At 39.6% G+C, this 12,200-nt stretch overlaps 1 protein-coding gene across 1 annotated transcript in view; it reads left to right on the forward strand.

Annotated features, from left to right (window-relative positions):
• The first annotated feature begins 235 nt into the window (after positions 1-235).
• VPS13B (vacuolar protein sorting 13 homolog B) overlaps positions 236-12,200 on the forward strand; it is a 425,975-nt gene continuing 414,010 nt past the window's right edge. The window contains exons 1-3 of the mRNA XM_080909429.1: positions 236-374; positions 505-679; positions 4,243-4,386. Of these exons, the coding sequence (XP_080765555.1) occupies positions 533-679; positions 4,243-4,386 (291 nt within the window). The 5' untranslated portion in view covers positions 236-374; positions 505-532. The remainder of the gene's footprint in view (positions 375-504; positions 680-4,242; positions 4,387-12,200) is intronic.

Here is a 12,200-nt window from a genome sequence, read left to right on the forward strand (position 1 = left end):
AGAGGTTGTTCCAAACCCAGAGCGGTGGCAGCAGGGATCCCGGCCGAGCCAAGCCGGAGCAGGTACCAGGCCGACGCGGGGGTCGTCGCTCCCGCCGCGGAAACCCGACGGACCGCGACGCGGGCACAGCCGGAAGTGGCGCGGAACGCGTGCGGCGCGTCCGCGGCGGCCTCCAGGTACCCGGAGGAGGAGCGCACGCCGCCGCTCTGTGGCGTGTTTACCTAGGAGCGGGCCCGACGCCAGCCGCGGTTCTATGGCCGGAGATCCGCCTGCGTTCCGGGAGTCGGCCGCCGCGGGCTGGGCTGCGCGAGGGCGACAGTGAAGGGGCCGCGCTCTCCTCCCGCGTCGCCTCCAGCCTCTTTGCTGCGGGTCAGGTGAGGCGCGCAGTTCGCGGGGAGGTCGCGGCCGGACCGGGAGAAGCCAGCGTCCGCCTATCGGCCTTGCCAGGCTTCCCGAGAAGTTGCCCGCCGAGTCTGTCACTCAGAAAATACCCTTTCATTTCAGGATCTGACGTTGACGCCTAATTTTGAAGATGCTGGAGTCGTACGTAACTCCGATTTTAATGAGTTATGTGAATCGCTATATCAAGAACTTGAAGCCTTCGGATCTCCAGTTTTCACTATGGGGTGGGGACGTGGTTCTCAGCAAACTCGAGTTAAAGTTAGATGTTCTGGAACAGGTAAGCTGTACAGCTGTCATCGGAACATCTTCGTCTTGGTAGGCTTTTAGCCTGCGTACTATGCTTTGAATGGATTACCTGTTAGTGTGTTTTGAAAAAAAAAACAAGGCTTTTTGCCTCATAAGGGCTTATTCTATTAGGATTCTCAAGCTTTTTTTTTTTTTTTTTTTTGGCTGATAGAAAACCATTTCTGTTGTTTTTGTTAGCAGGAATTTTCAGCCTGTTTACTCAGTTCTCAAGCATTGCCAAATATGCTCATTCTTACAGTGTCATAGGAAGCTGGAAAACATCACATTCTTGTTCTCCTTTTGGGTCAGTGGAAGAGTATGAAAGACAGGAGGGCACACTCATGTAGAGGGAAGTTCTGTTCCTTTTACCAGGAAAAATGACATTACTCATGGATCCTCAGAGATTGAGTAGACACAGATTGAGAAGGATGGTAAAATTGGAAACATCTTTCTTAATCACTTTTTAGGCTTCTTTTTTTTCTCATCGAAATGATTGATGCAAGTAACTGTTACTTCAAAGTTCACATTCTCATCGGTTCATTTGCCACATTTGTCAGTAACATGTGCCAAGGACTTCTGTGATGCTTGAGGGTACACATTGTTGGGGGAGCCAGAGAGCAGCTGCTCTGTAGGACGCAGATAAGGGAGGGTTGATCTCATGGCTGTCAATACTTTGCATAGTGTACTCTTGTTGGATGATACAGACAAAGTACTAAGAAAACCAGCCCCTTCCCCAGCCTTCCGCAGCCGTTACTGGATGTCTTTAATATTTCCTGTTAAACCCTAAGTATGATGGTTGAGCTTTAAGTGTGGATGTACCTGTGAATTCACCAACAGGATGAAGGCAGGGGGTGTCCCTAAAACCCTACAAGATGCACCTGTGTGTCCACCACGCCGCACTCCCGAGGCACTGCTGGTCTCATTTCTGCACTTTGGTGTCAGTCAGATGAAGGACTGAACTTAGGACTGCGTGTATGCTGGGCAGGCGTTCTGCTGCTGAGCTACATGCATAGCAGTTAGATTCAAGAAGGTGTTTGTTTGTTTCAACCTATTCTTGAGCCTCAGCTAAATTGAAGTGATTTCTGTCTAGCAGCTACTGTTGCTTTCTTCTCTTCCTCCTCCTAATGCCTTGATGAACCCATAGTGCTGAGTCAGCAGCAGCTTGTTCATTGTGTTGCATTAAGACGTCACAGTTTATCTGTTCTATCAGTAGAACTTTTGCTTGTTTATATTGTTGGCTTTTATGTGTCTATGAACATCCTCCTGTGTGCATTTTTAGATACTTAAGCATTAGTTTCCCTAAAATATATCTAGGAGGTAGGCATGTCTGGTTTCAATATGCATTGCTAATAGTTTTTAGCAGAGTGTATTCATTTACAGTCTTATTTATGGTTTTAAATATTTCCCAATTTTTCTCCTACTTGGTATATTTGTTGCTTTAAATCTTGACTTTCTGATGGATGTGTAGTGATGTAGTATTGTGTCTTATTAGAATATTTCTAATATGTATTGGCTGGTCATATGGATATCTTTTGTAAATTTTCTCTCTCTTTTTCTTTGAGAATGTGAATATTTACCTTTCCTAATTGCTGTTTGGGAATTTATTTTATGTTACTTTTGGCTCTGGGTATTGAATCCGGGAGCTCACATGCACTAAGCCTGTGTTCTATGACTAACCTATACCCTAGTCCCCATTTCTCTTTGTGCTTAGGGCTGTTCCTATCGATGAAGAAACCTTTATTTATTTATTTTTAATTGTTGAACATTTTTCTGGTAGGTTTCTTCAGATTGATTGACTATATACACCGTCTAACATTATAAGTAATGGTGGTTTTATATCTTTAAGCCAGTGGTTTTAGTAAATGAATATATAGTGTGTTAGATACTATCTAACACACTAACTAGAAGCTTATAGCTTCTAGTTTTATTTTTGCATTGGCTAGAAGCTCTTAACATAATGTGGAGCGGATGTGATGGGTCGTCAGGCTTGGCTGGACAACTTCCCTCACCTGCTGAGCCGTCTTGTCTACTGTCCACCATTATTTTCTATTTTTGTTTTTCTAATTGTATTTTAGGTGTATAAGTGTTTTGTGTGCATGTATGTCTGTGTACCATGTATGTGCTTCTTGCCCTTGGAAGTCAAAGAAGGTGTCAGATCCCTGGTGTTAAATTTGATTGTGAGCTGCCCTGTAGATGCTGGGAATTGAACCTGGCTCTCCAGGTTCAAGTGTTCTTAACCACTGAGCCATTTTTTCAGCTCCTGCTATTATTTTTGAAGTGTCTTTTTCTTTTTCAATTTTGCTAGATTTTGTCTTATGTGTTTTGTGGCTCTCTTCTTGCACATCTTATCTAATCTTCATGAATTAATGTTCTTCATCACAATTAGGAGTCCTCTTTGACTTTTTCTGACTTATTTGGTGTGGCAGTGAGTGTGTGTGTGTATGTGTGTGTATGTATATGTATGTGTGTGTATGTGTGTGTGTCAGTGTGTGTGTATGTATTTGTGTGTATGTGTGTGTGTATGTTTGTGTGTATGTGTGTGTATGTGTGTGTATGTGTGTATATGTGTGTGTGTATGTGTGTGTATATGTGTGTGTATGTATGTGTGTATGTATGTGTATATGTGTGTGTGTCAGTGTGTGTGTATGTATGTGTGTGTATATGTGTGTATATATGTGTGTGTGTCAGTGTGTATGTGTGTGTGTGACATGTGTATCAGGTATATGTGCATTTGAGTCTTTGCACGGGTGTGTGCAGAGGCCAGAGGAGGACACTTGAGTCTGTTGGATGGTTCCACGGCTATTGCCCATGTTTTGCAGCATTTTTATTATATTACTGAAACAAGTACACAGACAAAAAACAATGTTTTGTAGTTTTTATTAAATTTATAAATAGCCTCAGTATTATACAGATGTAGCAGATACAGTTTTTGAGTTGTCAAAAAAATCATGTCTATAAATGAGATTAATATAAAGTGATTTTTGGTTCAGTTTATGTTTCCTTTTTAAACTTTTGCCTAATAGTAGTGGACAGCCATTGGAAGCATTTCAAAAGATGACCACGTATGGAGGTTAAATATCTAACTAGGTGCAGCGAAGAAGGTTGTGATGGTTTTGTTTGTCAGGTCAGTCTGTCTCGTTTCCTGTTTCCAAGTAAGCCTCTTTTCCTACTTGTTTTAGGACTTTTTGGGCTATATTGTCAGAGATATAAGAAGAATGTCATGAGGAATAGCTCAGATCTTGCTGTTAGCTCTTGTGATTGCTGCTACACCGACATTTATAACCCTGTAGTGTGCGTCCGATGGTCGGCTGTTCCTATTAGGCAGAGTAGGAACTGAAGTGTGGAGAATTTAGATAACTCTTTAAGTGTGACTTGTAGAGCACATTTAAGAAATACTTTATTATTACATGTAGTTTAACAAGTTTTTTGTAATTTTGAGTAGAAGTAATACCCTTGTATTTTTTTTAAATTTATTTTTCTTTAAGAAATGAGCTTCTATATGAGAATAAAAACACAAGTATTTACTGACTTCGTTTTAATATTTTGTGTTTTAAGGAACTGAAATTACCATTCACATTTTTAAGTGGCCATATTCATGAACTGAGAATTCATGTACCATGGACAAAATTGGGCTCCGAACCTGTGGTGATTACCATCAATACAATGGAATGCATCTTGAAACTTAAAGATGGAGTACAGGTAAGAAACTGCAGAGCCTAGTTGTTAATATTATTACTTTCCATGGTAATCTAATCTGACATATCTTAGCTTTGGGGGGATGTCAACTGTCACATAAATTTAATAAACTTACTTTCTACATGTCTATGAAAGTAACATGATTTACAAAAAGTGTTTTTAAATTTGGATAAAGTGTCTATAGGGTGTTTTTATACAAATCTCACAAGTTAGCCTTTTGTACTAGGGATTGTGTACATTTCTCACGACCTAATCCAGAATAAATGAGAGGACTGAACAATCCCCATTCTCAGTGAGGCGCACCAAACTTGGTAAAAACTAAAACACTGTATATGAATTTTTACTTACATGACATATCTAGATCAGACAGACAATTGATCAATTTTGGAAAGATAAAGATGCATCTTTATTTTATACCAAATTTCATTGTTGGTTTTGAAGGTTTGTTTTCAGAATCATGTTTCTTGTGAGTTACATTTGTTAGATTAAGTTTACCCATTTGTTTGTGGTGATGTGTGCTATATACACATGGAGGCCAAAGGACAACTTGTGGGAATTGATTCTCTCCACCTGTGAGTCCCAGGGATTGAACTCAGGAGATTAGATCTGGTGGCAGACACTCTTACCCGTTGAGCTGTCTTGTTGTTCAAAGTCTGTCAGTCTGTCTGTCTACATATTGTGTCTGTTAAAGACTTTTGCAAAGTTACAGTATTTGCTTTAAGCAATACCAGCCCAAGATCTATGGATTTAGGGAGGAACTAGGTTAGAATACCAGACTTCTGTGGAAAACAAAACGTGCAGTGCCCACTTGCCCTGCACTAACGTGGTGAGCGTGCCATCCAGTTTCCTTGCTGCTTCCTCAGCACACTGTTCTGTACCACATGGTTCTCTGAGACAGGGGCTTGCTCTGTAGGCATGATTGGCCTGGATGTCCCTCCTGCCTCAGTCTGCTTTGTGCTGGGACTTAGCTTGGGCACACTTGCTCTACAGTTGCCTGACTGCTTTCCAAACTAAGAGAGTTGACAGGCCTGGGTGAAATGCCATTTTATAAGTACAGGCGATTTCAGTGTACCTTAAACAGAGCTTTAATTTCTGTGAAATTAGGGTTATTTATGAACTATTAAATCTATTTTCTATTCTATCTATCTATCTGTCTGTCTGTCTGTCTATCTACCTCTCTATCTATGTAATCTTTGATTTCAGATCTGTATTACCCATTCTCACTTAAATACTGTGATTCTTGGAATAACAGGCCAATGTTACATTCTCCCAAAAATTTACTTTGTGAGCTTGTAGTATTTGAGATTTATTTATAAATCTGTAGCTAGTTATGTTGCCACCTACTTTCCTCTTATAGTTATATTTGATAATTAATAGTCCTTGACCAATCATCTGTTACTTGATTTTAATTTTTTAAAAAAAAATCTGGGCTTGGTTAGACCACCTGTGTGGTGTTCTACATTAAAACAAAGAAAATTACTCTCACTACTTTTTCAGTGGGAAAACAAGCTTCAAGGCCAGAGCTCCTGTTAGACACACCTTTTAGAAGTGACAGGTCACAGCTAGTTGCAGGTGCTGTGGAATCAGATGTGTAGCACACGCAGTGCAGTGTGTCTGTCAGTAGTGTCTGATACTGGGCCACGTGGATGGCTCCTGCCGGAGGTTCAGAGTCCCTCCTTGTACAGTATCTGCCGTTTGCATTTTGTGGTTTGTATGGCAAAGGGTCAACTGTCATACAGATGCGTAAAGTTTTGGGGGAGAATGAAATTTTGAAAGTATCATTTGACATTTGGACAAATTATTTAGCATTATATACCTCTGGAGAATGACACACAGGTTTATGCTAGTCATTGGAACTAAAGTTTGACAAAATCATAATTGAAGTGACATTCTCACGATATGTTAAAACTGTCTTCAGGCTTCAAGCTTTGACTCATAGTCTGTAATAAAGGTAAGAAATCCTGAGTGTGTACAACTGAAGGGCTCCACGTCAATGAGCTTCACACAGCAGAAGAGCTGGGAAATGGCAGGAAGCAGCAGTGGGTGGCGTGGCTGGAGCCCTCAGTACTGAAGTCCCACCATGAGCTGAATGAACCTCAGCCGAGGGACGGGCACGAGGGACGGGCAGACACTGTTTCGAGCTTTGCTAGGGGGTCTGGCTGGATTCCTAACGTTTATTGATTGCTCAGTGGGCAGGGACCTGAAAGTCTCGCTCAGTGCATTTTTGTTCTCAGCAAAGGCCACTGAGGGAGACGGACTTGCAGTGATTCACAGCAGACAGGGTTGTAACTATCTGCCCTGACGTGTATTTGTGAGCCATTGTACTGACAAGACTTTTCTTTGTTGGCTTTTAGGACAGGGTTTCTCCGTGTAGTCCTGGCTGTCCCAGATCTGCCTGCCTCTTCCTCCAAAGTGCTGGGCGGGGTCACAGGCGTGCACCTCCACTGCCACCCGGCATGCTTACAAACATGTGGGATGTGAGAGTGAACAAGTTGTCCTAGGTAGGATGAAGATTACTCTGTGGGTCCCTCAAAACTTTTTGATATTTAGAAACTTCATTAGTAATTCATTTAAATCTTCCCTGTTTACTCCAAGAGTCACTTCTGTGTCAGTCATTGTCCCTACCTGTCAATCCTTTGGACTCGTTAATTTGACCTATCTTTTTTCTCCTTTTGGGCATTACATAAGAATTTGATTTATGACATATTAGAAACACTAATCTAATAAAGTCCCATGAACACAAAACTCAAGAACTAAAACAACATATAATAGCTTACATGATTTGTGTCTGAAACTTAACTCTGATTTTTGTGCCACCTACAAAGTAAGTGTTTAAAACTTTTTGTTTGTTTGGGATAGGATAACACTATGTAGCCCTGATTAGAACTTGCTGTGTAGAGCAGGTTGGTCTTGAACTCTCAGAGATCCACCTGTCTCAGCCTTCCTAAGTGCTGGGATTAACAGCTTGTACCACTAGACTTCCTCACATTTAAAATCTTTAAACTTCAAAAATGCAATCACTTGTAAAACTGTCTACAGAATTAACTATTATTAAGGTTGAAGAAATCCTTTGAACCTATATCACAGCTCCAAAATAGTGCACTAAAGAACTAATATACTTTTTGTTGTTGTTGTTAATATATGCAGTTATAAACCCGCCTTAGTATTTGGAGTTACGTGATGTTTTTCTCATTTTTCTTGCATTCTTAAATGCTATGAGGAACTGATTTGGGTTGTGGAATTATCCTTTATTGGCTTTCTCATTTCAGCTGGTGCAGGCTAATGATCTGTTTGGTAATGAGGGCAACGCAATCTAATTTCTGTCTGTAGCTTGCTTATTTCAAGTTTTAAAAGCCCTTTTACAGGAATGCTGGGATCTGAACTCAGGCCCTTGTTCTTGTGTGGGACAAGCAACTGATCAGCCTCTAGCTAAGTCCTTCTGTGCTTCTGTTGTTGTTGCTACTAAGTACTAATTTGTGGTGTCTCTCTCTTATCCTGGCGGAAAACTTTTGTTTCACAGCTTTTGGTTGTTGTTCATCTTGGGTTATTTCACTGACATCCTGAAATGCTGCAGCATCACAAGTCTTTGTTCTTAACACCGTAATCTTTATTCTGTTCCCTTTCATTGGTCTGTGGCCGTGCTCTTGACCTTACCCTCCTCCCTCTGCTGCAGCTCTCTCAGTGCCTCCCTCTAGTAGCTGTCTTTCATTTCTGTTGGCTTAAGTGATGCGCTGCTGTCATGTTTACAGTGCTAATTTCCTTTTCTGTGTAGCTTCACACAAGTGTTCCAAGAAGCATACAAGTGAAATGTAAAATTAATATACAACTACCCATTAAAGATGAATCCAATAGATAGTAGCATTATTATACTTAGTAAAGGGTTATCTTATTCATAATCTTTTGCAACCTCCAGCACAGTCTAGTTTTAAGACCTTTTATAACCTCACTAAAATGCTCTGTACCTGCTGATGCTTGTTCTAATCTGCTTTCTATCTCTGGGTTTGTATATTCTAGTATGTTATATAAAAGTAATATACTATGATACATTCATGTCTAGCATCTTTTGCTTAGTAAGAAGTTTTTGAGAGGTCCATTTAAGTTGTAGAGTATGTGGTAGTTTAAATGAGAGTGGCTTCCGTAGAGCCATGTGTTTGAACCCTTGGTTCCCAGTTGGTGGAACTGTTTTGGAAGGATTAGGAGAGGTGGTCTTGTTGGAGGAGGTGTGTCAAGGCTTTGAGGCTTCAAAAACCTCTTCCCATTCCTGTGTGCTTTTTGCCTCCTGTTTGGAGGGACCCAGATGTGAGCTCTCATCTGCTTCTTCAGTGTCCCGCCTGCCTGTCTGCTGTCACATTTCCCACTATGATGTCCATAGACTTTAACCCTTTGAAACCATAAGCCCAGTTAAGTACATTCTTTTATAATTTGCTTTTCTTGTCACCAAATTTGTAGTAATTAGTTAATACAGATTATGAGCACTTTGTTTTCATGGCTGCATAACATTGTATAACACACAATACAATGTATTCATTTTTGTTTCATGGATATAGACACGAGGTTTTTTTCTTTTCTCTTCTTGGTTGTTAAGAAGAATGATGTGATTACGGATTTTATGTACAAGCTTCTGAAGATCATCAGCCTACATTTCTTTTGGGTATAACCCTTGGGAGGTGTTTTTGGGTCCATGTGGTAATTCTTTGTTTAACATTTGGATGGTTTGCCAAACTCTTTGCTGTAATAACCTTATTTTATGTTTTCACTTGTAATATTCAAGAATTCGTTACTATTTGCTTATATTTATGAAACCAGTTATTTTCCTTTTATTTAATAACAGGTGAGTATGAGTGATATTGTATGTGTTTTTGATTAGTATTTTCATAGTAACTGATGATGTTTAACATATTTCATGTTATTTTTGGCTATTTCTATAACTTTATAAAATGTCTTGATTATTTTGTGTTTTAGTAAAATATACATAAAGTACTACTTATTGTGCCCCGCCTCCCTTTCCTCCCTCTTTTCTCCTTTCTGTTTCTAAGACAGGGTTTTACTTTATAGCTCTGGATGGCCCGTGTAGACCAGGCTGGTCTTGAGCTCCACAAATTTACCTGCCTCTGTCCCCGAGTGCAGGGATTGAAGGCTGGCTTCTAGTCCTCTTTTAAATGTACAGTCAGTGACCATGCCTTTGTCTGTTTGCGCCACTGAGTTTAAGTTGGTAAGTAGCTCGATTCCATCGTTAAATAGGAAGTAAACTGGTGATTCACAGGAGGAAGGAAATGATTGCAGAGAACATTCCATTCTTTAGTTAGTTTAAGTTTTACAGAGAAATGACAGGGAGCTTATGGAACTAAGCCAGCGGCTCCGGAGATGTGGAAATGGATTATAGAAGAGAGCAAAGAAATTCAAGGGATGAAATGATGTGAGTTATGGCATTGTGAGCTGGGATTTTTAAAACAATGAGTTAAAAAAGACTTACCAAGTTCACATAATCAGTAATTATTTTCACTGAAGAATAATACAGAAGATAGGTGTCCGGGCTGCTTTCTTTTGCTGTGATAAGACACCACGACCAAGAGCATCTTCTGGGAGAGAAAGTTTATTTTACCTTGTAGTTCCAAATGCATAAGAGGCCAGAAAGGCACAGTGGAAGCATGGCGGTCAGGAGTTGTGGTGGGATGGCAAGTGGACAGCACACATAAAGAGTCTCTCCAACTGGGGACCAAATGTTCAAACATCTGACCTATGAGGGATATTTTATTAAACCATTGTAGCAGGTATTTGTCTCAGTTGGGGTTTTACTGCTGTGAAGAGACACCATGACCAAGGCAACTCTTAAAAAGGGCAACATTTAATTGGGGCTGGCTTACAGGCTCTGAGGTTTAGTTTATTATCATCATGGCAACATCCAGGCAGGCACGGCACTAGAGGAGCTGAGAATTCTACATCTTATTCCAAAGGCAAAGAGAAGACTTTCCTGGACAAGCATTGGCCCTCAAAGCCCACCCCACAGTCACTGCTCTTCCTCCAACAAGGCCATACCTCCAAGTAGGACCACTCCCAGGGCCACAATAGCATTGCACATTGAAGTTTTTAAAGAAAAGTTAACATTTGTTTATGATTAATTTTATCATTTAGTACTGTTGCGATGGTTTGAATAAAATGGCCTCTATAGACCCCTATTATTTGAATGCGTAGTCACCAGGGAGTGGCACTATTTGAGAAGGACTAGGGGGTATGGTCTTGTTGGAGGAAGTGTGTCACTGGGGGTGGGCTTTGTGGTTTCAAAAGCCCACACTAGGCCCTGTGTGTTCTTTCTTCAGATTGTTGTTATTTCATGTGCTTTTAAACTAATGTCTTTTATATTCCAGAGAGTTATAATCATCCTCCTTTATTTCTGATCTACCTTTCTTTGAATCCTGTTAGTGCCCAGTTGCGGTGTGGAAATACTAAATGGAAAGATTTTAAATGGACAATTCATGTTTTAAATTACACGCCATTCTTGTTAGAGTCATGAACTCTGTAGGACATGGAATTTTTTTCCCAGAATATTCATGTATTATATGGTACCTGTTAGTCAGTAATAATTCAGTGAACTTTGATGGTTGTACAGTGTTTGTAGATATTAGATAGTGTTTAGATATCCTCTTTTGCTTAAAAATAATTTCAAAGAGCAAGAATAATGATACTTGCCATTTTGGTATGGTATAATTCTAATTTGTTTTTGGTACAGGGTCTCATTTAGCAGAGGCTAAACTCTTGACTATGTGGCTTAGAATGACCTCTAACTCTTGTACTTCTTGTTGTGGTCACAGCATGTGCCACCATGTCTAGCAAAATTATGTTATTATTAGTTATTTTTAATCTTATTCTAAAATGTTTAAAAATTAAATTTTATTGTAAATATGTTTCTAAAAGAAAAACATATTTCTATTATATATTTATTTCATTGCTGCAACAAAATTCTTGACAAAGCAGCTTTAGGAACAAAGTTTCCATTTTAGAGAACACAGTCTGTCTTGGTGAGGAAGATGAGGAGGCAGAACCAAGAGGCTGTGCACACTGAGTCTGCAGGCAGAGCTGTGCACACTGAGTCTGCAGGCAGAGCTGTGCACACCGAGTCTGTAGTACAAATGACAGCCTAGGGTTTTTCATGTGCTGCTTCCTGTTCATCTCTTATATTCATGTGAGATAAATCTGAAACTTTTGGAGAATATCTACTCTCAAAAATAAGTTAAGTATTTAATTTTCATTCCTTAGCATACATTTTCTCTTACAAGAGTTAAAAAGGTTATTTATGCCTTTTCTTAACATTGCTTAAAATATGAGTCTATATGGTGGTCTAGAGTAAATGTTAGAGAATTGCTAACTACGAAATAAGGATTCCTTAAATCAAACAAGAACTTAGTTAAAATTACGCTTTTGCTTTTAGGAGCTCTTCTTTAGGAACCAAAGTCGTCTTCATTTAAAAACAAAAAAGAAATGAATCATTATTATCTGAAAATGTATAAATTTTATGGCTGCTAATAGTTTTATAATATATTTTTTGACGTTTCTGATTTTACTTCATTTAAAGTCTTTAGTGGACCAGTTGCTTTCCATAATTCTGTTGAGAGAATAATTTTGTGTTTGATTGAAAATTTACCCAAAATACATGTTTTTCTACTTTCATACTAGGCATTCTGCATTTGTGTTATAGATTGATGATTGTGTTGAGAATCCATTTCTGAGCCTTCAGAATGTTAAACAGATGCTAACTCCCAGCTAGCTTCCTAGACTCTTGATTTCTTTCTTGAAATTGTGCACGATTACTAGATGCCTAT

The sequence above is a fragment of the Micromys minutus genome (assembly GCF_963924665.1).
Source record: "Micromys minutus genome assembly, chromosome: 33".
Taxonomy (NCBI): Eukaryota; Metazoa; Chordata; class Mammalia; order Rodentia; family Muridae; genus Micromys; species Micromys minutus.